Source organism: Helianthus annuus, chromosome 7 (assembly GCF_002127325.2).
Source record: "Helianthus annuus cultivar XRQ/B chromosome 7, HanXRQr2.0-SUNRISE, whole genome shotgun sequence".
In the NCBI taxonomy this organism is placed as follows: Eukaryota; Viridiplantae; Streptophyta; class Magnoliopsida; order Asterales; family Asteraceae; genus Helianthus; species Helianthus annuus.
Window position 1 is genome coordinate 92,990,823 of NC_035439.2, and position 27,375 is coordinate 93,018,197.

The 27,375-nt window shown below is 37.2% G+C and overlaps 1 protein-coding gene across 8 annotated transcripts; it reads right to left on the minus strand.

The window, feature by feature from the left end:
• Nucleotides 1-14,044: 14,044 nt before the first annotated feature.
• On the minus strand, nucleotides 14,045-26,994 carry LOC110867942 (protein FAR-RED IMPAIRED RESPONSE 1-like). Of its 8 annotated transcripts, none has more exons than XR_004863516.1 (17): nucleotides 26,627-26,981; nucleotides 26,496-26,548; nucleotides 25,919-26,028; nucleotides 25,696-25,749; nucleotides 25,547-25,627; nucleotides 25,339-25,450; nucleotides 24,946-25,255; nucleotides 24,668-24,856; nucleotides 17,829-18,452; nucleotides 16,369-16,441; nucleotides 16,101-16,277; nucleotides 15,888-16,010; nucleotides 15,603-15,822; nucleotides 15,237-15,439; nucleotides 15,039-15,167; nucleotides 14,422-14,473; nucleotides 14,045-14,327 (listed from the first exon to the last, which is right to left on the minus strand). XR_004863516.1 is itself a non-coding variant. In XM_035975719.1 (12 exons), the coding sequence occupies exons 8-11, from the start codon at nucleotides 24,190-24,192 to the stop codon at nucleotides 21,682-21,684; spliced, it is 2,226 nt and encodes a 741-aa protein (XP_035831612.1). In that variant the 5' UTR covers nucleotides 24,193-24,856; nucleotides 25,169-25,255; nucleotides 25,339-25,450; nucleotides 25,547-25,627; nucleotides 25,696-25,749; nucleotides 25,919-26,028; nucleotides 26,496-26,548; nucleotides 26,627-26,993; the 3' UTR covers nucleotides 20,273-21,579; nucleotides 21,664-21,681. The 8 variants fall into 8 exon arrangements, 5 of the variants coding, with proteins under 5 accessions (XP_035831612.1, XP_035831610.1, XP_035831611.1 ...); XR_004863518.1 differs by having other exon boundaries at nucleotides 15,237-15,455; XR_004863517.1 differs by lacking the exon at nucleotides 17,829-18,452 and having other exon boundaries at nucleotides 26,627-26,974.
• Nucleotides 26,995-27,375: the final 381 nt, after the last annotated feature.

Genomic DNA, 27,375 nt, shown 5'->3' on the forward strand with positions numbered 1-27,375 from the left:
ATTATAATGACTACGTACTAATATGATTTTTTATCGTGATTAAAGCGAAGAGTTCTAGTTCTATACCTAAAAGGCAAGATACGACAAAAAGAGAGGATAACAAACTTGGAAACAGCAAGCATAATTCGAAAGGAAATGGATTGGAGAACTCTTCAAAACGGATGTGACTGTGGTGTCTTCACTATGAAACATATGGAGACATACAAAGGCAAATCACCATGGAATCCGGGGTTTGTGAACGAAGATAAAAAGACCATTCAAGATTCACAACTTCGGTTCTTGCGGTACCCGTATCTTAGTAAGATTGTATTGTCCGACTACAATCTTATAAGGAAAGAAGTGTACGACAAAGCTAAGGAATTTACGAGCGTAGATGTTTTGCGCGATCTAGATAACAAAATTAGGGTCCGATTAGATCAGTTCTTCAACCTTGACAAAGTGAAACAAAAAGCTACGTCGTAGAACTACTTTGTTGCAAACATATTTGACATGTTCATTTTTTAATTTTATTTTTAATTCTTAAATTTGTTGATTACTCATAAACTATGATATCAAATTAACATGAAAAATGTAAAAACAATGGGAAAAATTCCTTACTCAAACACATAAACATAAAAAGCACATGATTTCACTACCCAGATGAAAATGAAAATGATACATAATACCCATCAGAAAAAGGACTCCAAAAACTTGATCTTCGTGTCCATAGAGCATCTTAAGACGGTTATCGCGTCCTAGATCAACCATAAACATCATAGCCACCTCTCGGACACTTGACTCTTTCATACCAGACAACAAATTGAAAATCTCTTCCCGCCTCTTCATGTTCTCTCTATGTTCTCTCTATGTTCTCTCTGACCCTAGAAATGTTAGTTTCCAACAAGTCTTTACAAGACTTGTCTTCGGCAATTTGATCCTCGATTCTCTTTTTGAGATAAACACTCATACCAGAAGATAAAGAAGAACCACAAGATGAATTAGAAGAATCTTCCATCTTTAAGGTAATATTTGAATGCTCTTTCAATGATATATAAAAGGAAATAGCTAATATTTGAATGCTCTTTCAATGATATATAAAAGGAAATAGCAAACAAGAGGACATCTAAAATTATTAAGCATGACAACTGTATGGTTCAGAAATAATTTTAGCTGTGTTTTGGAGTTTTCTTGGTCCAGTACAGATATTATGTAAATATAATCATGCATGTATAGATTATCACGCAGGTGTAAAAAATCACGCATGAATCAATAAATCACGCATGTAATGTTAATCACGCACGACCTGGTTGTGAGTTATTTGAGCTACTGAACTTTGATATGCAAGATGCAAGTTGATATAAAATATAATTGATCTTAATAATAATGAAACCTACAAATAGTCTTCCCAATCGATATGACTAGTAATTATGAGAAATATTTAATTTTACTTACCTAATCTCTCACAACTACCATATTAAATCACAATCTTCATACATATATATGATTCCCCATATTAGATATTTTTGCACAAAAATAACAACTCTCATCAAAGGAACAAGAATGTCTACTGATCCGGTAAATAAAGCCATCAAAGAGCTCCTCTCGAGCCGCATATTGACAGAGCAAGCGTCTGATGTAAACTCTACTAACAGTATTTTTGATGTGCAGAAGAAGGTCTTAGAACAACAGAAGATGACCCAGGAAGTCTGGGGGAAACTACTAAAAGAACCAAAATCTTCGTTGAGGGACAACGGGATAAAGCTCATGAAGGATCAGGCATCTGCTTATCACTTGGTTTACTCATATCTCAAGGATGCAGTGGAGACGGTGCAAGAGAAGATGGAAACCAGTGACAAGGAGCTTGGGAAGATATTCACATCGAACTAGGGGTATGTCTGATTAATCAACGTTTTTGTTGATTTTTGGGGATGTTCTAATGTTGGTATTTTGTAAACTTAGAACTCTGGTGGTTTTCGGCAATAGATACCGATATGTGGATATATTTAGGAAAATCATGTAGGCCTACTTTTAATATGTTTTAACACCTTTTCAGACATGTATGTATGTCGTTTTGGCTTTATTTATATGAAAAGGCATGTTAAACATTATCACACATGTTACATTTTTTATGACGCTAGTTATGAAAAAAAATCTGTGTTTGGGTATGTTTATGGTTGAAATGGCTGTGAACAGGGGTTAAGACATGTTATACAAAATGTTAGAGAGGGGTTTAATATTCATTTTAGATCAGCATTTGAGATACCCTTGTATATTTATGATTTTAGGATAAGGACGAATATAGTAAAATAACGAATCTGCATATTGAAGAAAAGGGGTAAAAAAATCAGTTGATTTTGTATAGATAATCACGCATGGCATGGTAAAACATATAAAACTGGTATTAAAATAACGCATGTTATAAAGTCACTTGAGATGGTGTAGATAATCACACATGTTAAACTCACGCATGGGATGGTAAAACTTATAAAAATGGTATTAAAATCACGCAAGTTATAAAAAATGGTATTAAAATCACGCTTGTTATAATGTCACAGATCACTTCTTAAAAAAAAGGCATGAAATGTCACAGATCACTTCTTAAAAAAAGGCATGAAAAAACAAATGTTTAATTGTATGCAATTGTGGTTCAAAAATTACTCCTCCTCGTCATTTAGCTCTTCCCATTCAGAATCACTATCATCTACTTCATCAACCTCCTCATACTCCTCTCCCTCACCAGTTTCTGCCTCCTCGTCCTCTTTGTCTACTAAACCAGGATCTGTCTCTAACTGAATTACTCTTCTTTTCTTCCCCTTCTTATCGGCAACACTAGCTTTACCCTTTAAAGCCTCGCAAGTTCGGATATCATGACCTTTGGTATTGCAAACATTGCATGTTCGACTTCTCTTGCCTTTTAAACTAATAATCTTTTCTTTTTTGATTTAATCCGTTTATGTGAACCGCTTCCTTTGTTTCTAATACCCGGTTGGCACACGGACTGTAGGTGGAGCATCAGTGTTCGGTTTCTCGTAACCGATTAGCCTTGAATATCTATCAAACTTAGGGTCGATGGGCTTGGTTATGCGAAGTTCATCAACCATTTCTTTCATCTCCCTTATCCGATCCCAGACTATAACTAGATGATCAAAATCTCTCATCAAGTTACCAATAAGATACTCTCCGGTCTGCATAATCTCATCAGCAACCTCCTCTTTCGCCTTTTTATGCCCATCATTATCATCAATGCTAAAATCAAATGTGTTATTCAGATCATTCGGTACCACGTCTTTGGTCCATCTTCTCATAACGTACTTGTTGGGAATTTCTTTCACTTTGAACATCTTGAACACAAAGGTATATATGTTTGCACAACAACCCATATTGTTCAAACCCGTGAAAACTGCATGATGTAATTACATCCTCCCCCTTCTTGAAATAAACCTACACAAAAAATTTTGAAAATTAAAAATCAAGGAAAAAACGAACGTTGTTATGTAATAAAGCATGTTAGCTGGTGTAGATAGGGCTACCTCTAATAAACCGTCACCATGGGTTTTCCAATCCTTCATACTTATCTTCAAGAACGGTTCCTCGATTTTAGTCTCCATAGGAAGACACTCGGACAATGTTCCATATAACTCTGCCTGTTGATCAGCAAAGATGGACCTGGTGTAAATTTTCATAGCATTATCCTCTAAGGTAGTTTCAGACCAGTTATCTGAAGTTGTATTTCTAGAAATATGGTCATTTTTGAGATGGTTGAATCTTTGCACGTCCATTGCACCATCAAAATGGTTAAAAAACTCAACAAGGGTAAGTTGAGAATTCGCCACCTGATAGAAAAATGGTTTCCGCTCTCTGATCTGGAGGTTATCCGCATGAGCCCAGACATAGGCTCATCATGATAGAAAGCTGGAACCACGAACAACTCATGCCAAACATATCGTCAATCCATTTATTCTCGGTTAGACCGAATTCAATCATTATCAGTTTCTGTTGGTGCATTCATCTGTCGTCTTCGTCTTGTATCGAGTCTAGGATTAGAATTGTTAGATCAGGGCGTGTTGTGCGAGAAAATAGGTTATTTTAGGGTTTTATTGATGTGATTCCGCTTGAACTTGTAATTCCGCTTGAAACTAACCCATGTCAGTTTTAAGCGAAATCAGGTTCTTAGTGATTCCGCTTGAACTGTCATGTGTGTGTTTCAAGCGGAATCTGGCCCCTATATATATGTAGTCAAGCGAAATCACTTGTATCTTTTCATAATTCCGGTACCGAAGTGCTGCCGAAGTGCCGTCTGACTGTAAACTGCTTCTAATCAATATACAAGGCAAATTTAAGTGAATCAAGTTGTTTTTCTACTCCGTTTCTTTGTTTCCGCCTCTGAAACGGATTTGAGCTCTTCTGATTAACTCGTTTGGGTCACAACGCGATCCTACAAGTGGTATCAGAGCTCAGGAGGATGAGTTCTTGCCAAAAACAGCCATATTTCTTTATTCTACACCTTTCTTCAATTGAACAAGTTTTAACGGTCAGAATGGCCTAAATTTTTCATAGCATATACAAAACTACATTTTAACACAGCCTTGAAAGAACCAGAACAAAATTCGAATTAAAAATGGTAGAAATGGGCATTCGAAGTGATTCCGCTCGAACGTATACCTTGTGATTCCGCTTGAATTTGGTATATCGCTTGACTGATTCCGCTCCAAAATACCTAATTCCACTTCAAACTTGATATTCCGCTTGAAAGTTTGTTTGTGATTTCGCTTCAAATAGGGGTGCTGGTTATTTCGCTTGAAACAAATTGGTGATTCAGCTCCAAACCATATTTCGCTTGAAATTGTAATTTGGAGATTCCGCTTGAAGTTGTTGTTTGGTATACCGCTTGAAACTGTCTGTTATTGAAAAACGTGTTACCGAATCATGGCTGAAGAGTTTGACAATGCGTTCGCGACACCGGTTGCTCCAGTTACTGCTGCTAAAACTTTGTACAATGAGAATGAGACTGGAACTTATCAGAAACCACCAAAGCTCATGTATATTGAAGATTTTCAAGGTTGGAAAAATCGATTCGAGAACTGGGTGCAAGCTTACAAATTTGATGCATGGTGTTCACTGCTGAAAGATTACGAGAGACCAAAGAACGAACGTGGGATTGAAAAAGCCATAGTTGACTTTTCAGAAAGTGACAAGTTAAAGTTTACAAGTGAGAAAATGATGATCAGTATTCTTCAACAAGCGATAAAAGAAGATATCTTTATTTTGCTTCAACATAATGGTACAGCTAGATCAATTTGGGAGGCTTTGATTCAGAAATTTAGAGGAAGTGCATATATGATCAAAAACAAAAGGGCATTATTGAAGAAATCGTTTGATATGTTTACAGCTTTTGATCATGAAACAACAAAGCAGACCATTGATAGATATTGCTATCTGGTATTGGAAATGGGAAGATTGGACATTAAGAAAGAGGATGATGAGTGGGTGGATAAACTAGCTGAGGCTTTACCACAGAATAAGTGGGGAACTTATTTGATGATTGTGAAACTCATGAGAAAGTCCAAGGGTATGAATTTGGCACAATTCATTCAGAAAATTGAAGAACATGAACTGGATATTCAAAAGATAACTATCATGACAAATCCGAATGCTAAACAAGATGTCAGTTTGTACTACCGAGGGAACAAGTTTGAGGCTACCCCTAGTCAAAGTCCAAAAATCCAAACTGGTTTTAGTGCTGATGGTTCTTCAAGTCCAAATGTTAGCACTACAACTCAAAATGGTGGATATTCTTCATCATTTTCAAGCTTTGATCCTAACAGCACAACATCAAGTCCTCAACAACAAAATTCTACAAATCATCAATGCAATGTGACTTTGAACATTCAGAATGGTCAAAATCTGTCTCCTGAAATGGCTAAGCAACACATGGCATCTCTTGTCGCCATGTTAGAGTCGTATGAAAGCCTAGTCGCAGGAAGAACTGGGAATCCGATGCTTACTAAAGAAGATTATAATCAGGTTGATGCAGAAGAACTTAAATTGATGGATGTGAAATGGTGCATGGCCAGTGATGTTAGAAGAGCTGAGAAATTTCAGCAAATTACCGGCAGAGATGAGTTTCGGGGATTGGCTACCTCTCCGCTAGGTTTTGACAAGTCTAAAGTAACCTGTTTCCGTTGCAAAGGAAAAGGACACTTTAAACGAAAGTGTAAAATCAAGAAGCTAGCGGGAGTCAAGATAAGAACAATTATTATCAGAAATCAATTTTTCATCAGATTGAGCAACAACCATCATCATCTCGTGCCATTGATGATGGAAAGAAGAAAGCTTTGATTATTCATCAAGATGATGAAAAAGTTGCCAAGGGTTTTAGTTGGGACATACCTGGTTCAGCTCTTGTTGCCCGAGTTCTGGAAGATGAAGTTAGTCAGAAAAGAATTCCGATTTTTCCAGATCTAGGAAGTGATGTTGATACTGATGATGAAGAAGAATATCTTAACAAATGTAGAAAAAGTATTGATCCTGACAGTTTTAATTTTTTCTATGCAGATAAAGTTGAGATGCTGAATCAAAAGAAGATTGACAAATTGAAAAGAGAGCTAGAAGCAGCAAAGTTACTCGCTGATGAAAAGGCAAATACAGAAGCTGGAGAAACAAAAGTTGAAGCAGTGACTGAGAATGTAATAGAGAAACTCGTTGAAGTAGAGAAGATTGTTGAAATAGAAAAATTTGTTGAAGTCAAGAAATTTGTTGAAATTGAAAAGACTGTCGAGGTTGAAAAGATAGTTGAAAAAGTGGTTGAAGTTGAAAAACCATGTTTGAAATGTTCAGAATCGTGCAAAGTTTGTGAGGAGAAAGACAAAAAGATTGTTGAATTAGAGAAGATAAAAGAAGATTTACTGTCTGATGTGAAGTATGTGAAGGAGTCGTACGATGTGCTGAACAGGACAATTGATAGTCTGAAAAAGACGAATTCAGAAATTGAAAAAGCAATGGAAAAAATGAGCGCAACATTAATGACAAAGCAGAGCGTCATCAATGAGTATATTGAAGACTGTGCTAAGCTAAAGCAGGAGTTGGAACTTGAAAAGATTGAGAGTGAAAGGATTAAACGATTACTGTTGAGTTATACTACTTGTGATTATTTGATTGATCGTGTTTATCCTACTGTTGCAGGTCTGGAGGCATTCAAAAAGGAAAAGACTGAAGATACTGATACTGGTAAGAAACCAAGTGTCAAGTATAACAAATGTCCGCCCCCGATCTTTGAAAGTTATTCTCCTAGAAATCCAAACGAGGAGCGTGTTAATAAGGCTCTCAACATCAAGTTAAAGTCTGAAATCATTGATGAATTACCAGACAATATTGATGTAACATTCACAACATCTGATACTGATCATGAGTCTGAGTTTGTCAAGAAAGTTGTCTATCAGGTGTTGGATATGGATGAAGGGTCAAAGTCGGAGTCTAAGTCAGATAGTTCGAGTTCGTCTGAGAAGAGTCCGAGTTCACCGGTTAAAAGGGTTTACAATAAGGAATTCTTGTTATCAAAATCTAATTTGAGTGATGGTTCAGTCAAAGTAGCTTATACTTTGAATGATTCAGACAAATTATATTCTGATAATGAATTTCCAATAAGAAGTGTAAAAACTAAAATGATCAAACAGGTTTTCAAATTAACAGAAATTAATATTTCTGAAATAAAAGATTTAAATCTTGAGGGAAAACCTAACAAATACACTTCTTCAAGAACTCAACAAAGAGTAAACAGGAAAATGGGTTACGGTTGTGGTTATGGTTTTCAAAAGAAACAAAACCATAATGGTAACTTCAAAAAGAAAGGTCTTGGTTTCAGTTCACCAGAAAATTATAAAAATCATAAAACTTATAAACCAAATACAAAATTTGTTGCAGGTGAAAGTTCAGAAGATGAACAGAAGAAACCTTTCTGGAAGCAGTAAAACCAGGAGTTTCTTGCTGAAGTGAAGAAGAATGTGAAAAAGTTTGCTCAAAGAGTTGATAGAAGAACTTGCTTCAAATGCCAAGAAGTTAGGCATATTGCTTGGAATTGTCCCAAGTCCAACTACAAAAAACAAGGAGTTTCTTCTAACTTTGATTCGAGAAGAAAATTTGTTGATAAGATAGAACTATCCTTGAAAAATGATAAAGTGCTTGAAAATTCTAGTTCTGAAAAAGGTGAAAGTTCAAAACGGCTTTATAAAAGAAAAGGTGATATAAAGAAACAAAAAGTAGGTTGTAAAAGCTGAAAGCAGTTATGACAATGAATCTGATTCCATAAAATCAGAGGAGTCTTTGGTTGAGAAAAAGGTTGAAAATTCCGTTCCTGTGGTGAACGATGAAAATTTTCCTTCATTGTCAAAGGAAAATTTGAAGTTGAAAGTGGGAAAGGTTGAGATCTCAAATCAATTCTACACTGATAAAGGAGAATTTGATGTTGAGAAGGCTTTCAATGGAAAAGTCAAGCATATTTTTGGTAAGATGGTTGACAGGAAGGTAAAATGTGCGAAAGAGTTTTACGAATCAAAATGTTGGTGGGATAGATCTGTACCAAAATCACCCAACGCTGGTCAGGCTTGGGTGGATATAATGTTTGAGTAAACACCTGATTTGCCGGAGCTCCCAGGTTGGTAAGAGTGGAGCAGGAATCGGCATTTTTCTGCAAAACAGTTTTAATTGTGTCTATTTACAAGTGGTACAGAGGTTTGTGCTGACAAAGTGATTAATCAAGGTCATTAATTTGAACTTGATGTGATCCCATTACCAGTGGTTGAAAACAATCTGATGAAATGATCCCCGTTTCCTGCAAGTGGTAAAATCAACTAAACTAATTTTCCGGAAAAAACCATTTTGATTAAAACAAATTTAAGTGTTTTGAAATCTAAATGGGAAAATAGTTTGTTGAAAGGGGGAGTTCTGATTGTTGATGCCAAGTGGATGGCGAATTGAAGCTTGAAAATCAGTTGTCGCATTGTTTGTACAGTTTGTTTTCAATTTTTTTTTAAATTGTTTTTGCATTTTAGGGGGAGTAAAAATTTTTAGAAAATCCAAAAACATTAGAAAATTGAAAAAGACAAAAACATGATGAAATCAAAAACAAGTTTTGTTGAGAAAAGAGGAAATGATAGTACATCAGTGGACTATCACAACATGCTAAAGAATTGGAAAGTCAAAAATGTGATAAACGGTCTTACTGATGATGTACCAGTAGGTTTTTGCACATTTAGTAAATTGTGACGAGATATAAACTTAAATTCAAACTTGCTTAATCGTGGGTAACATCTCTCGGATATATGGGTAACCCCCGAAATCTTGTTTGAAGGACCCCTTTTCTGAGATACTAGGTCTTTATGCTTAGTGATATCTGGGGTATTATCCCCAAAATTCTGCTGAATGGAAATTCTGACCTAGTCCCCGTATAATACTATCTTCAAATGCTTGAAATATAGCGCCGCCCTCAGCAAAAATGATGAAACAATAAAATTGATAATCATTGCTATTGTAAAAAAAGATCCTCTAAAGGGGACACACCAAAAGTCGAGCCGTCATCTCTCTGCTGAATGGAAGTTCTGACCTGAGCTCTCACGGTTTCGCATCTAACCCCTTACAGATATCATCTAGGTATACTCACCTGTAAGACTGAATAGTGGGATCTGGATACGGGAGTATATTCAAGAGGTGGGGCACATGAATAAGTTTAAGTCATTAAAACATTAATATCGTATTTCGAAACAGTTGAACTTTGTGTGAAAATTTAAATGGACCAGTATACTGACAATCTAAGTGAATCGTTTAGAACTTAAAATGTTTAAAGCTTAACGGTGTTGGTGATTTGTCTCATAAACTGATATGATCCTCTTACACAAACTCACAAAAATATTGTATGTAAATATTTCTGTACTGCATTTCATTTCTGTTATATAAAAATCCAAAAATATTTTAGGTGTGTTTTAGCATAATTTTTGAAAATACAAAAAGATTTTAGACAACTGATGTTGAAAAGCTGATTTTCAAAATTCCGAGTGCTAAACATGACGAACAAGTTTGGGAGTGTATGTTTTAGAAGGAAAATGTTATTCATACAAGTGGTTCATCGGAGATTATCATGATAAATCATTATTGATTGATTCTGGAAAATCATGTGTTAAATATGTGTCTTAAAGATGTTAGCTGGATTTCTAAATTTGCTATAACTTATTTTTATGAAACTTATGTTTTGGGTAGAGAATCTGCAGGTGAGTCAGGATGAGATACCTGAACCTGTGAGTATGTGAGCAGAGTAAAAGCCAGACTACGATCCCAGCACAAGTTGAGGGGGAGTCTGAATGACAAAGAGCCAGTTTCTGATCTGAATTTGCTGATGCTGATGAATCTAAGGAATCAAGAGACCTGATCAAGAGAAACAGAGTATTATAGACAGATAGAGATTCTGGATGCCCAAAGACTGATAAAGACTGAGGACTTTGAAGACTCGACACTTAAGACTCGTCAACATCTGAGGGGGAGTCTGTTGGTGCATTCATCTGTCGTCTTCGTCTTGTATCGGGTCTAGGATTAGAATTGTTAGATCAGGGCGCGTTGTGTGAGAAAATAGGTTATTTTAGGGTTTTGTTGATGTGATTCCGCTTGAACTTGTAATTTCGTTTGAAACTAACCCATGTCAGTTTCAAGCGAAATCAGGTTCTTAGTGATTCCGCTTGAACTGTCATGTGTGTGTTTCAAGCGGAATCTGGCCCCTATATATATGTGGTCAAGCGAAATCACTTGTATCTTTTCAGAATTCCGGTACCGAAGTGCTGCCGAAGTGCCGTCTGACTGTAAACTGCTTCTAATCAATATACAAGGCAAATTTAAGTGAATCAAGCTGTTTTTCTACTCCGTTTCTTTGTTTCTGCCTCTGAAACGGATTTGAGCTCTTCTGATTGACTCGTTTGGGTTACAACGCGATCCTACAGTTTCCATTCTCTCTCAAACGTTTCTGGCGCAATCGAATCAGTCCATACAATGTCACACATACGTCTTTTGAAGTCTTCGTTGTTACACAACTCATGTCCCACCTATTAAAACAAAACAAAGGAGTGGGATGAACAAAAATCAGAAACCTTAATAATTATTCACGCTTTAAAAAAAAGAGTGTAGGAAATAATAACGCATGATGAACTTTTTGTACAAGTGCATATAAAAAAAACTGAGTTTTGGAAACAAACCTTATCGGCAACTTTCTTCATTATGTGCCACATACATAATCTGTGCCTACTCTTATCGAACACTGCCTCGATAGCTTGTTTCATCGCCGGGTCCTGATCAGTGACGACAACCTTCGGTTGCTTACCAAATGAGTCCAAAAATGATTGTAACAGCCATTTATATGATTCAATACTTTCGGAAGCTAGCAACCCGGCTCCAAGCGTCACATTCCGACAGTGGTTATCAATACCAGTAAAGGGTACGAAAACCATTTTATACCTTCAAAATGATAAAATAAATTGAATGAAAAAACAACAAAATTATACCAAAAAAAAGTTAAAACATTAAAGTGAATACTAACTTGTTGGTTTTGATTGTAGCATCAAACGATATGACGTCTCCAAACTCAGCATAGTTACGTTTGCACAAACCATTAGCCCAGAACAGGTCAGTTAATCGCTTGTTTTCATCGACAGAATGTACAAATGAATAATCAATCATAAACTGCTTTTTATCGGTCAACCTATTTATAACCATATCTGCATCATACTCTCCTATATAGCTATGTATCCTAGCTCTAAAATTCTTGCAGTCGTCTTTAGTTGCGCCAACATTTTCAAAACCTCCGTATCTTTGTCTCATTATATTGAACGCTTTCACTGGCTCAAAATTCAATGTACCAAGATCCCATATCATCTCTTCTTATGTTTCGGACAGATGCCTATAAGCCGGTAATAAATGCATATCTTTGGGGCACATGAATGAATGATTATGCGCTTGAACAAACTTATCAACCTTATACAACACCCCGTCCGTCGAACAAAGCTTAATTTGAGCTTTAGACTCGGTTCGAATAGTCGGTCTGTTCCTCCTTTTATATGGCTTATACTACTTCGAATAAGGATCATCAAACGCCAGAGGTACATGCCCCTCCTTTGAACACACAAAGTATTTAGTCTTGATAATACCACCAACATGGTGTTCACCTCCTTTTCAAGCAGAGAACCCCGACTTCGACTTCTTGGCATATGTCTGATAAAACACATATGCTTGCTCTATGGAAGTGAATTCCATTCCTATAACAGGAATACATGATGAAGCTACCTCAGGAATATACAATCTTTCATCTGCACATTTTGAAATGACAAAAAAAAACATTAGTTGTAAACCAAAACACACAGTCACTAATCTAGGAAATAAAAAAAATCACGCAAGTAACAAAAATCACGCATGACAGCCTAATAATAACGCAGACTGTATAGTTCATAATAATAATGCTTGTTTTGTGGAATTACACATGTCTCCTACACTATATAGCTTATAAACATGCGTGATTTATGACACATTCATTTCAAAAAACTAATTAACAAATAATGATGCACGATCAAATACAAAACATCGTATACCAATAATTTCGTTGATTTCTGGAAAATTAAAAGGATTAATTGACAACTTACTGGTTTGATCGTCTAATAGAACGGGGTTGTCTGATGTCGGATTCCTCAAATGCTCAGCAGCATCATGAACGGCATGGAATTCAGCATCTTCAAATTCAACATCATCTAAGTTTCGAGCGCTACTACTCTGTGGATCCATTTCAAACAATAAGTGATAGTAACCCTAATCACAAACCTATAACCGCTAATTTGATACTATGAAAAATGGAAAATATTTGAAACTTATTAGAATCGTAATTACCGGGATGCAGGAGATAACGAACTCGCATAATTCTCTTGATGTTACTAAATGTCTGAATTACCCTGCCTCAGGAACGTAAAATGTCTAATTTGCCCATAATGAGAAATCTTAATCTCTGCCACGCGTTCAAATCTCCCTGTCGCGTACGTGAAGTATGATTAGGGTTTTTGTACATTATACTTCCTCTATATATATATATATATATATATATATATATATATACTAGTGGTTTACCCGCGCAATGCGGCGGGAAACATATCACTTAGGTTGGTGAGTTTAGGGCTATGTACGGGGATGTAGTTTTCGATGTGGCGTGCAACCACGATGGTGGCAGTGTAGCAGAACGTGAGGGTCAGTTGCAGCCTTCTTCAGCGGCGGAGAATCAGCAGTGTGCGGCGATTGGTGGTTTCATGATGGCGTTTGGTGGTTATTGTGTGACGGCCGGTTACCGGCTTCAGCGCCCCGGTACTCATTTTCTGTTGGTTTTCTTATTCGTAGCATGGCTTTGTTTTATCTATGCCATAAACCTTACAGTTACAGATTCCATGTCGTATGTTGCTTAGTGAGGTTAAAAAGCATAAATTTAAACATGTTTTGCTAAAAACTAGGACTCTGTTACATTTAAAAAAACATTCTATTTATTTATCAATTATCTCGTATTGATATATTTAAAAACATTCTATTTGTTTATCAATTATCTCAATTATCTCGTATTGATATACTAAAGAATACCTCTGTTAGATTTTTTTATTTATATGATAGTTTACAAAAGTCTATTATTTGTTGTTTTGATTTTCTTAAAGTCCCGATCTCAAAGAAACTTGGAATTTTTTCCGAATGAAACGATGAGACTGGTAATTGTCAATGGAAGGTTGTTGACGATATTCACTATTGAGATCTTCAATTTAGTCTTAATATAACCAGTTGTTAATGATATTCACTATTGGTTCATCAATCATCAACCGAGATACATAAACAACATTATAAATGCCCCCCAAAGAAAGTAAATTACTTTTACACCACCCTTCAAAACATACCAACTTTAATGATCCACATTTGTGAGAACAAAAATAATAATCTCACCTTTCTTTCTGGGTATACAAAACAACCTTGTCATTCTACACTCTAAATCAAACTCAAACAACATTATAAATGCCCCCCAAAGAAAGTAAATTACTTTTACACCACCCTTCAAAACATACCAACTTTAATGATCCACATTTGTGAGAACAAAAATAATAATCTCACCTTTCTTTCTGGGTATACAAAACAACCTTGTCATTCTACACTCTAAATCAAACTCTTTGAATCAAAAAGATTTCTAAAGATAAATAAAACATGAAATTCATTTATTTGAACTGGATAAATGCGGCTTGAAGGTAATCTCTCTTTGTTGTTGCTAACTCGTTCTCCACGTGTGCTGATGTGTACACTCTCACCTATATATGGGAAATTTTCAGTTAGAAAACTTGACTCGCTAAAACAAAATGGTCAAAAAGAATTACAAATATAATAACGCAGGAGAAAACTTACCTCTTAAGCACCCATTGGAGATCACCTGTGACCGCATATAAGAAGACATCACCTGGATAAAACGATTGCAGCCTCCTTAAAACTTTTCCTTTATAGCTTAAATATGTGATCAAAGAGACGGTGAGGCAATGAGACCCATTGCCAAAGTTAATTAGTATAAAATTAATTAGAAAATTATAATCTTTCTTTGAGTAAGGACTCCAATTTGGCTGGTGGAACCAGGTACTAATGGTGGCCTCGCAACTACCAATTTGGCTGGTATAAACTACCAATTTCTGTTTTCCTTCAACTCCAAAGACAGGTGCCCGACAAGTCCCAAAAGTAGTGTAAACATCATGTAGTATTGAAGATCATGAGTTCTAACCAGAGCAAGGGTGTAATTTAGGAGTAGTTGTCCTTTTGTTTATAGTGTCACTGTAATCATATCATAATAATATGCACTGTCTAATGCAAAGATACGTTTGATCAAAACAAACTCATAAATTGTAAAATTTTAAGAAGACCTTCATTAGAACTTAGAACATTCACTCCAACAAAGAAACCATACATCAAACTTTATTTGTAGCAACCAAGTTTCAAGACTTTATTTGTAAAGAAAAACAGAAAATACCACCTACCTCCAAAAGCATTTGCGCACACTCTACTACATGCGCCTTTCCATCAGCAGATCCACACTTTTTTAAATGTCTACTACATGCGCTTTTCCATCAGCAGATCCACACTTTTTTAAATGTTTCATAACGCATCTACATAAAACATATAAAATTTTAGTTAAAACATCCGAATGATAAAACTATACAGATTGTTTTTCTTACTGGGATGTGTCAAACGAAACGTGATTTACACCAAACATCTTGGTGACGTCGCCGTGCACATTTTTTTTCTTGGGAAGTGTGTACAACAAATCTTGTGCGTCCTCAACGGTAGAAGCAAGATACCGTAAGTATGAGGGGTCACAAAGAAGCCTGACCGTCGTTTCAATCCCGAGAGCAGCCTTGGTTTCAAGGAGTGCCTTATCCTGTCAAAACATTTAACTAAAGAGATTTCTTTTTTACTCTTTGTTGGGTTGGAAAAGCCTCAAAAGGCTGTACCAACTAATCTAACTTTTTGTCACATAAAAAGTCATTTAAGATGCCAATTACTCAAACATGACTATAAGAAAGGAGTTCAAATATGAGTACCGGAAAGACTATCCTTGAGTGTCCCATTCACGATATACTCATAAACCAGCATTTGTTCACCCTTATCGAAACAAAATCCGATGAGGCCCACCACATTCTTGTCATGAACTCTTGAAAGAAGTTCGATCTCATTTTTAAACTCGAGCCCACCCTGTGAAGATCCTTCTTGAGCTCTTTTGATTGCAATCAGCTGCCCGTTTGGAAGACTTCTTTTATATACCTAAACAATAAAAAGTTAAAAACATATAAGAACTGGAAAAGAGATATTAAGATAGGTGGTAGTACCCCATTGGACCGAGAGGATGCCCTGTCATCAACAAACACACCACGGAAAACTTGAGGTTTACAATGAGGTTGTTTTCTATAGTTGTAGATGATTTCTTTGAAAGTTAAGCTTAGTTGGGAAATCTGCAGTTTATGACCATCATATCAATTAATAATAATTAACAACCGAACATTAGAACTGAGTTGTCATATGTGTTATGTGAAAGAGCAAACCTTTGCAACTCCGTAGAAACAACATAAGATAATCTGGTCGATATGACGGTTGAAAAACAACGCGGTTCGCTGGCTCAGAATCTGCTGAAAAAGACAATATACCCTCTCTCTTATTTCTTACGACAACTGTAGTCTTTCAACCCTTCCATTAATTCTAACAGCAGCTAGCTTCAAAATCTAGTCATAAAAAACAGAAAAAAAAAACATCAGCATTAATGATTAATTGATTAGTAGCAATAGCTTTGTGTACGATTAAAGGGTTTGGTACCTTGCTAGAAAACAAATTAGCAGACGTCTCTGCACAGGTTTCTCCCCTGCCAGTTGGATTTGGCCTCGTTAGACTGCAAATAAGCGTAAAAAGCCTCTCAATTATCCATTGGCGTCAAATATTATTAAAACATAACAGTATCTCAATAATAGACTAAACTTCTATTTAAAAGGCTGGATCTATTTGGACACCCTCTGCGCCTATTTTCACACTTTTTGTGCCCTAGACGCCTCGTATAGGGCTATACGAGGCGTATATGCACTGAATTCAAGGGGGTCTCAGAGGGTGTCAGGCACAACATTTAAGGAACCCTATATGAAGGGTACAGCCCTATACGAGGCGTCTAAGCTTGGTTTTTTTTTTTTTTGGCTAAAATGAGGGGTGTTTTGGTGGGTTTTGGTATGGTTTTTTGGATATATTGTTTCCGTATTATATTCAGGGGATATATTGTTTCCGTTTTATATTAAAAACATATTTTGTTTCCGTATTATCTAAATTTAAGACAACAATCATTAAGTAACCGAATAACTGAAAACAAACATAAATATGACATATATAAGATAACTTTTTACATCCATAACAAAAATATATAAGATAAGTTTGTAGATCCATAATAAAAATAAAAACAACAACAGGTCTATGCATCCAAATCCAAATCTGAATCCGAATCCAAATCCTGATGCTGCTGCTGCGGCTGCTGCTGCTGATGTGGTGCTCGAGCCGGTGGAAGCGGTATCGGGGGTAATCCCTCTCTCTCTCCTCTATCCTGCTCGGCCCGTACCAGCCAACCTACCAAATCGTTGAGCCTGTCAAGCTCGGCTCGTACATCCGGATGTAGCGTAGCTCCTGGGGCATGACCTGGAATAATGTGACGTGGAAACTAAGGTGCCCCGGCAGGTGGCGGTGGCTGTGGCACCGCTGCACCGTCTACATCCTCCGGAGGGTCCTCCACGGGCACTGCATCAGCAGGATCTGCAGGCGGATGAACGGCCTCGAAACGCTCTGGTAGGGGCTCCTCTGTCCATACGCCCCCTTCGCGGTTTTTAAACCGCGGGCCAACGGGGAACCTCTTGATTACCTTCATCCCCCACAGCGACTGAAAACCCATCCGCGTCGGCATGATTGCCGGCGACCGTAGATGTGGGTCCTGGTGTGGTACGAGGCCCAATGAACGGGCAATGACGGTCACGTATGCCCCGCCATACAAAAATCCGTGCTCCTGCCGGTGATGGGCGGAGGCGTAGTACTGGGCTAGACCGTGTGCACGGCCTCCTATACAACAAACAATAAAGGAAAAAAAGGTCTGTGGTCGTACACCACTCACGGCTGTAGCCGCGCGCTGAAATAGAAGTAGCGAGCAAATGGTGCAGATACCTACAGATAGTGTTAGCGAAATACATAAACAAAGATTAATAAACAATGCATATAATCACAATAATTGCCATAATAAACGTACATACCTGTACAGTGGGTCCCTAACAAACGACACCCTCCCCTTCAACTTGTCATGCTCCCAATGATTCGCCTCCGCAATCACCTGCCAAAACCCTAGAAGAGTGGGTTTTTCAACCACCACTAGCCCCGCTGTGTAAATCTCAGTCTCGATCTCCCCCTACATGTATAAACCACAATGCACCGCAAACTCTGCTAGCGTCATCGAACGCATAACGCCGGCAAGCCTGAAAGAAACCTCAGGCGGAGGGGGAGCCCCTGGGTGCGGAAGCGGCACTGGGACCCCAGGAGGGTGAAATGTGAATGACGAAAGGAACTCGACCAGCAGCTCCCTGTAGGTCGGCGTGTGCGCCAAATCAAAAAGACGATGCCACGGCGACGCACTCTCGGCGTCTCAGCAATCCCATCTATCGCATCCCAGTCGATCGATGCATGCGATCGATGCATGCGATCCAATGTACATCCTCCTAAGCTTCTGGCAATGACGGGCGACATCGGTGCCGTCGGGAAACTCTAGATACGGATGCCCCTGCAGCGAATCCACAGGCGGTCGCCGTCTCCGTCGTGGACCCTGCTGAACCGGCTCTACGTGAATGTCATCGACCTGAAGCAGATCGTCCTCCATAATCAATCTGCAAATAAATACCGTATACGTATAAAAACAATAATAATAATAACATTAATAATAATAATAATAACAATAATAATAAAAATAAAAATATTAATAATATTAATAATGATAATATTAATAACAATAATAAATAATAATAATAATAATAATAATAATAATATTAACAATAATAATAATAACAATATTAACAATAATAATATTAATAATGATAATATTAATAACAATAATATTAACAATAATAATAATAATAATATTAACAATAATAATAATAACAATATTAATTATAATAATAATAATATTAACAATAATAATAATAACAATAATAATAATAATTAATAAATAATAATAATAATATTTATAATAACAAAAATTAATAAATAACAATAATAAGAATAATAATATTAACAATAATAATAATAACAATAATAATAAAAATAATAATAATATTAATAATGATAATATTAATAACAATAATAAATCATAATAATAATAATAATAATAATAATATTAACAATAATAATAACAATAATAATAATAATAATAATAATAATGATAATAATATTAATAACAATAATAAATAATAATAATAATAATAATAATATTAACAATAATAATAATAATAACAATAATAATAATAATAATAATAATAATAATATTAATAATAATAATAACAATAATTAATAATAATAATAAAAAAAAGAATAATAATAACAATAATAATAACATTACTAAAAAAAAAAAGTCAGAGCCTCGTATAGCCCTCGTATAGGGCTATACTCGGCGTCCTGTTCTAGTGCTTCATCTTCAACCTATCATTCAAACCCCCAAAAACCCAACAAAAACCAAATTTCAGGGCAAACCTACGGTCTAAAGGCAAAAACGAGGCAAAAATACTAAACTACGGGATGAAATACGTACCAGTGATGCTTCAAATCTTCAAAAATACAGTCGAAATACGTACGAGGCGTATAGAATCGTCTGCTCCATATATGTGTGTTTTGTTTGTTTGGGGGTGACAACCAGTGTCGTCTAGGCCCCCAAGTCTTATACGAGGCATAGACGACTCGTACAGACCTATACGAGTCGTCTTTTCTTTTTATTAAATGACTATTTTGCCCCTGTATAGCCCACAATGTAGGCATTTTTCAGGGGCAAAATGGTAATTAAACAAACCAAAAAGATATTTCTGGAGTGGTTAATTACCATTTTGCCCCTGAATAATGCCTATACTAGGGGCTTTACAGGGGCAAAATGGTCATTTAATAAACATTTATTAGTAATTAAAAAAGGAAAAAGTGTAAAATTGCCGCCTCAGTTGTATCGGTCGTACAGACCTATACGAGTCGTCCAAGTTGTTAAATTACCTTTAAGCCCCTGTAAAGGGCTATACTTGGGACTTTCAGGGGTATATTAGTAATTAACATAAAATATTTTCAAAATTCAAATTTCAAAAAAAATAATTGTTGCCGCCCCAATAGACGACACGTATAGGTCTATACGAATCGTCCTTTTTCAAAAAATTCAAATTTTGATATTCAAATATTCAAAATTCAAATTTTCAAAAACCCGCTCAAATAGACGACGCGTATAGCTCTATACGAGGCGTCTGGAGAAAGTAGAATGACGTTTTAGCCCTTGAAATAAGCCTAGATTGGGGGCATATCAGGGGCTAAATGGTCTTTTGGTCAATGATATACGACCGGTTTAGCTCTATACGAGTCGTATATTTGTATTTTTTTTATAAAAATGTTATTAACCTGTTCTAATGATAGAAATTATAATAAAAATTGTAGAAATTGTAGAAAATTATAGAACTAATACAAAAAAATACTATTAATTACAAAAAATACTATTAATTACAAAAAAATACTGTTAATTACAAAAAATACTATTAATTACAAAAAATACTATTAATTACAAAAAAATACTATTAATTACAAAAAATACTATTAATTACAAAAATCATTCTTCCGTATAACTATCTATGTAATTAAGACTGGGGTTTGATCTTGGCGGAGGATTCATTATCGATGTATACCATTCTAGACGTGGCAAGTACATATCTTCCCATTGTTCCGTATGGGGTCTTCGGTGGGTCAACCATAGCCCGTTTGCTGGTGGCATAGGATAATCCCCTTCCAGCTTAACATGTATGAAGTGGTTCTCGTTAACATGTGTAAGCGTAATGAATAATGGTTGTTGATTAGCCGGAGGACTTAGTATTGGGAAGTAAGTGGAACTTGCACCCATGGTTGTCGTTAACAGGTGCACCCCGATACCGTACGTTTGTGCAATAAGAACTCCTGCTAAGGGGAAGTCCATCCAGTGATCCTCCCCACAACCGGCCACTGAATCCCAAATTAGGCCCTGACGATGCGTGTAAAAATAACCTTCTTCCCATGCTTCAAATATTGGGAACCAGATCGATTCGTTCTGATCCATTTCTTGGACAAGGTCCCTTCGAATGAGCTCCCATGAACTCTGATCCATACCTAAGCCCACAGCCACAGACCGAAACCCACAATGATCGTCCGGCATCACATCTCGTATGCACGAGACGTACGGATGGAACACTGGCGGAATGGCAGACTTAAACCGTTCGATGATTCCCATGTACTCGTCCCCAATGATTAAAGGAAAACCGTGATCACCTCCTGTCTCTTTCTTCTTAGAACTCTTTGAACGACTTAGGCTCGCTTTGGGTTTTTGGGACCTTATAACCGACTGTTGAGAGGCCTGTGACGGAATGTACGAGTTGTGGCGAGGTTTATTGTACTTACTTTGTCGTGAACCTTCAAAGCACGTGTTTGCATCACCCAAGGAGCTTCTCCTCAATTCTTCATCTATACGAGAGGCCTCGTCCAACCTTTCTTGTACCTGCTTTGTTGTTGGTCGGCCACGAGTATTTTGTTGGACAACCGGTGATTTCTTGGTAGATTTCTTTGGAGTCAACACCGCTTTAATCTTTGACATCAGGCTTTTTTGCTGAGCTGGGGGGTGTGACTCTAATTGTTGTCTAACAATATTTAGCTCTTCGACGACGTCAACGTCATCGTCTATCAATTTACAACTTTGGAAGTTAAGTTTCCGCCAGAAGACGTCTATGTCTTCGAGTTGAATCGGACGCTCTGCATGGTTAAAAACAACATTGTTTAAGTAAAATGAAAAAAGGAAATATATGACACAAGTGTTGTACGTTTAACAATTATTACCTTCACGCATGTACTTTTCTATCCTACAAGCACAGGGCAACCCACAGCTGTGCCACATTTGGAACCACATGATGAATGAAAGCGCTCCAAGACATCTAGCTTCCTAATTGCCTCTCCATGCAACAAGTCAAGGGCTAAATGGGATACTTTTCCAAGTAGGTGTTGAAACATCGGGTGTTTGTGGTGTTTCATTGTTTTTTCGATGCTTTCTCGAAAAGTCTTCCTTATTTCACCGAACTGTGTCTCAACTATATCCCGGACACAACCAACAACACGGTCCAGCGAGCTCCTATCTAGGACGTATCTCTTTAAGTTGGCGTGTTGGCTCTCAACTCTGTTTGTGGTACGATTACCAAAGTTGCGCCTTTTATCAGTCCACGCAAAGACGAACATCTCCTTATAGTCTTTTAGCCAGTTATCGTACACGTATTTGAAGACTCCTAAAAAGTAAAAATAATTTAATAAAATTTGCATAGGTGAGTCGTATGTTATTAGAAAAACTTACTAGAACGTTTGCACTGCACAAGTCGCTTTCGCATGTTGCGCAAGTGGTACTCGTAGATGGGTATGGATGGAGACTCAATCAGTGTCCCCCAGAATGACAAAAATTTCTTCCGGTCTTCATCTGTGAAGGCACCCTTGTAGTGCTTCATAACATTCTGTTGTATGTGCCACCTGCAAAGAAGCCTGGAGGCGTCCGGAAATACTTTAGCACACGCGCCCATAAGGGCTAGGTCTCTATCCGTTAAAATCACACGTGGCTCCATACATTCATCCAACATTGACTTAACCCTCTCAAGCACCCACACAAAGTTATCACCCCGTTCTTTACTAACAACGGCATGCGCGATAATAAACGATTTGTTGGTAGGCGTCATACCAACAATCTGGATAAAGGCAATATTGTATATGTTTGTCTTGTACGTCGCATCGATCAGCATGACGTGGGGGAATGCACGCCACATGACTCTCGAGTCCCGATGAAGAAAGAAGATCTCTGTTACGATCTCTGTTCCGGGTTCCTCCCGTGTCTCGTAAATAAAGTCGTTGTTTATCAACACGTTTTCTAGTGACTGCATGGGAGTCAATCCTTGTCTTTGTTCGGCTCTAATCTTCGCTACAATGTTTTGAACGTCTTTCTGAACATGAAACCTGTTGGGGTCCTGCTTCCTTATCGTTTGAAATATTTTGCATGGCTCCATGTTTTGAGCTGTCAGCTGCTTGATCAGTTTCATTACGCTTGGAGTAAACCTTCGCACAAACGCGTGGGCCCACAGGTCCTCACAAAGTTCGTGGTTATGTTCAATTGTTCCGTCTTTTATCTCCCAGGTTTCATACGGGTGGTTTCGGACAGCCAGCAGGTAAAACGGGCAACCGGTTTTTTTGCTTCCAGCTTTTCTAAGTGTTGCTGTACTCTGGTGCTCACCACCACGATCACATTCAAGCCATACCCTCCCGGTTCTTCCCCTGATTTTCATTGATCGACGGGTGACAATAACGAAACCATCCGCGTTTGCTATTTCTTGTATCCGTTTCTTTAGTTCATCTAAAGAGTTGAAAACCTGTAACATCGACAATATTAATAATAATAATAATAATAAAATAATGATGATAATAATAATAATAATAATAAAATAATAATAATAATAATAATAATAATAATAATAAAATATTAACAATAAAATAGTAATTTATACCTGTTTTTTTAAGTATGGATTGTCCAGGATGGGAGGTGCCTCACCACCATATCTACCATATCCACCATAACCACCATATCCTCCAACGTCCGGATTGTTTTGATGAACGTAAGGAGTGCCCGGGGAAATGAATTGCTGATGATCACCGTCTCTTCCGTATCCACCGTATCCACTGTATCCACCATATCCACCATATCCACTGTCTCCTCCGTATCCACCGTCTCCTCCGTATCCACGGTCTCCTCCGTATCCACCGTCTCCTCCGAATCCACCGTCTCCTCCGTATCTACCGTCTCCTCCGTATCCATGGTCTCCTCCGTATCCACCGTCTCCTCCGTATCCACTAGCATGGTATGAGTCATCTACAGGGGCTGTTTCATCAACAGGAGGATGCTTGTTCAAATCTAGAAACGGGTTGTTTTGTTTTTCTTGTATACTAGACACAACCTCCTCTTGCTCATTAGAATCGGGAACGCCAGACTCCTCCAAAATAGACAACCGTATCATCATTAGTAAATAATAAACTAAAACAACAAGTAATTAAAACATTTAAGCTAATAACTGTTACCGGAACGCTTTCGAGCCCCCAGTTTTCGCTAGAATACTGCCCAAATATATAGTTGTCGTCCCAATATGATGACATTTCAACACTCCGGGATGATAAGAACGCAAATACAAACAACAAGAGTGTCTTTCGAATAAATACAAGAAGAAACAGAATGTGTGAATGTGAGTGTTTGTTGAATGCTCGAGTGTGGACCAAACAGAATGTGTGAATGTGAGTGTTTGTTGAATGCTCGGGTGTGGACCAAGAATGCACTGTATGTTGCATTTTATGTGAGATATAGACGCCTCGTATAGCTCTTTACTCCCCGTATGCCTTTAAGTCATGTCAGACACATAGTCTCATCATAGTCAAATCAGTCAGCAAGACGCCTCGTATAGACCTATACGAGGCGTCGAAGTATCCTCGTATTGGTCCCTCGTACAGGCCTAGACTCCCCGTCTGATGTGATTGATGTGACGTTGTACGAGATGGAGAAGCTGGTCGGGAAAAGAAACCCTATACGCCTCGTATAGGTCTATACGAGGCGTCTTCAAGGGTGTGGAAATAGGCATTAAGGTGTGGGAATATGTAGACCCATTTAAAATGAGTCATTAAGATTTTACAAATCAAAAAATACAATTTGAGCAATCGTCGGCCCGTTTCCTTCAAAAAAATACAGTTTGACCCATTTGGGATTTTCATCTCTAAGCAAACAAGTCAAAACTGACATTTGGTTATAAATTAATATATCATTTATTACCTGGCAAATGCGGACTGCAAAGCTGGTGATAGCAGCTTTGATTTAAGATTATTAATACCCAAAAGACGATCTTTAACCAGAGATGTGAAGGAATTCCGTTCAACCAAAACACTTCGATATCCAGTGCAAACTCTCCTTCCATTTGCCTCAAAATAATCAACCAGTAGATGGACATTTAGGCTCAGAATCCTAAAGATCCAAAATACAATATTAATCAAATGAATCAAACCTCTAATAAATAATTCCAATCATGCTATAATACAATTTATAGTTTATACCTTTTCTCGTTGTTGGAATCCAACAAAAGTCTAAATCGTTGAATAAAACAAAATAGGATCTTTATTCAATCTGTTCCTTTAACTATCTTCAATAATAGTCTAAATCTTTGAAAACCAAATTAAAGGTTGTATGGACCAGAAATAGACTCTCAGACACTAATAACCAAACTGTCACCACAACGCACGGGGTTAAAATACTATTTTCACAAGAGAGAATGCATACCAATTTTCGAAAACAATGATGCATTGTCCTGAAGAGATTTTTCTAAGTTAGCCCGAAGAACACATGCTTGATGTGCCAATGCACTTTCTGTATACAATGTTCAGCCATATGTAAAAGATACAAAAATGAAAATAGATTGACAGTTTGACACCAAAAAAATTCAGATATACCTGCTTTTTTCTGTTCTTGTATGATGAAATCTCGCTCCTTGAGAGCATACTTACACTTCTTCAGCGTTTCCTCGGTATTAGCCAACACCTTATTGGTTTGGTTCAATGTGGTCTACGTAAGAGAAAAAATACAAAAGAAGATCAAGTGTTATTTATCAGAGATATTGTTAGGAAAAAAAAGAGCAGTCAATCACGAGTCATAATTTACCTCTGTAAATTCAAGTTTGCAGCTCAAATCAGAGCACTCTTCTACTTTGGCGTTAAATTGAGTTTGCAATTCCTCAAATTGCTGGCATGTAAGAAAAAAATTGCAGAAACAAGTGAACTGCACTAACTACCAACAAAAAATTAACAAACCTTTTGTTGGTTTTCTATCTTGATTCCCATTTTCTCAATTTGATCTGCCATTGACTAAACAAAGCATGTACCGTTAAATTAGGTGCATGTGATGTTAAACTCAAAAAATTGCAGCAAAGGTTATTATGTAAATGCTCAAATGCAATATATAGTGCATACTAAACATTGTAAGTTTGTAACTTGTATATCAAGATGATAATGAGAGAGCACAAAGCTTCGATACCTTTCGTTCCATTTCCTCTTGTAAGAATCACCGACGCGTAGTAAGCCGAAACCCAACTATCCTGATCCCCCTCAGAAAAACATTCCCATGCTTTTCTCTAGGCGCAATCTCTTCATTCAATCTCACAAACACCAAGAACACAACGATCAGAACAAAATAAGTAATTAACCCCAATCTCATAACCGGAAGCAACCTGAATAAACCCAACTTATTAGACAGCGTCTCGGCTGGTCCCCTAATTACCTACCAAATGTGTATAATATAACGATGAAAGTGAAGCCAGCAAGTCAAAGAACGATAGCTTATTTAGTTACAGACTCAATTATTCTAATACTTAAAGTCTCAAATATACTGACAATTCAAAGACTATTTAATATTCCTTTATTATCCTTCTCCTACCCTTAAATTTGCAATAAGATAGCATATCACAATTCACAAAGCACAAAGGGCAAAAATAAAATGAGTGATTCAGAGTATTGTAAAATAACTTTTTATTTCATTATGCCAAAAAATGCAAAATTACTTTACCTACATACAATCAGGAGCAAATCAAAAGTCTTGAAGATGATGACCATACCTGAGATGATGGTTGTGGTCTTAGGTGGCAGAACCATTTTCGGGAAGCTGTAACTACAGACAATTGTAATAATCGTCATTACGCGGACCAATCTAACCACCGATTGAACATGCAATCGAATGAGGACTTACCGGAGCTTCGTCAAAGTCTTCACCGAAACCCTAGCCACCATCACCGGAGGCGGAGGCTAGGTTTTCCTGTCATCGTCTTCCTCCTGGTTTTAACCTTTGAACCATAGACGATGTTTATGTGGCTCTTGAGGACCACCACCGCATGGAAGGCTGTAACTGATTCATTACCACTGTCATTCGCCTGTTCAATTCGACTTCACCGTGCCGGAGCGACTGTAGCACCATCAAACTCAGATTTATCTCTCTGTATCTCACTCTTGCGTTCTTTCATTTTGTTTCTCTATCTCCTGCGATTGAGGTGGTGAGGGAGAGAAGAGTGTTTGAGAAACCCTAAGAGTGATGTGTATGGGGAAGTGGGATGAGCGGGGATTCAAATTTTGAACTCGCCGCCCAAAATTAGATCCTGTAAGCTTTAAATGTATGGTGGTGTGCTTTAGATGGTTGTACAATATGCTTTAAAGAGTTGTAAATGTTGAAAAAGTGGCAAATGACCATTTCTGTCCTTCGGATATGCATTATATATATAGTACAGATATATATATCTATACTATACATAAAAGCGTATTCGAAGGGCAGAAATGGTCATTTGCCATTGTACAAGCATTTCAAACACATTGTACAAGCATTTTAAGCACAAATGTGTTGAAAGTCCTTTTAACACCTTTTCAACACAAGCAGGCGGGATAAAAATCAGCTTTCAAATTTCAAACTCATTTCTCCCTCTCTCAAATTCCCAAGAACCTAGATCT

Bases quoted from the DNA above. Each gene is read 5' to 3' on its own strand.
- LOC110867942 (XM_035975719.1), bottom strand. From the start codon at position 24,192: ATGCAACATACAGTGCATTCTTGGTCCACACCCGAGCATTCAACAAAC. The intron at 23,226-23,360 runs GTATAAATTACT...TCGATGTTACAG, and splicing joins ATCCATACTTAAAAAAACAG to GTTTTCAACTCTTTAGATGA. The intron at 22,104-22,168 runs GTAAGTTTTTCT...TTTACTTTTTAG, and splicing joins TGTGCAGTGCAAACGTTCTA to GAGTCTTCAAATACGTGTAC.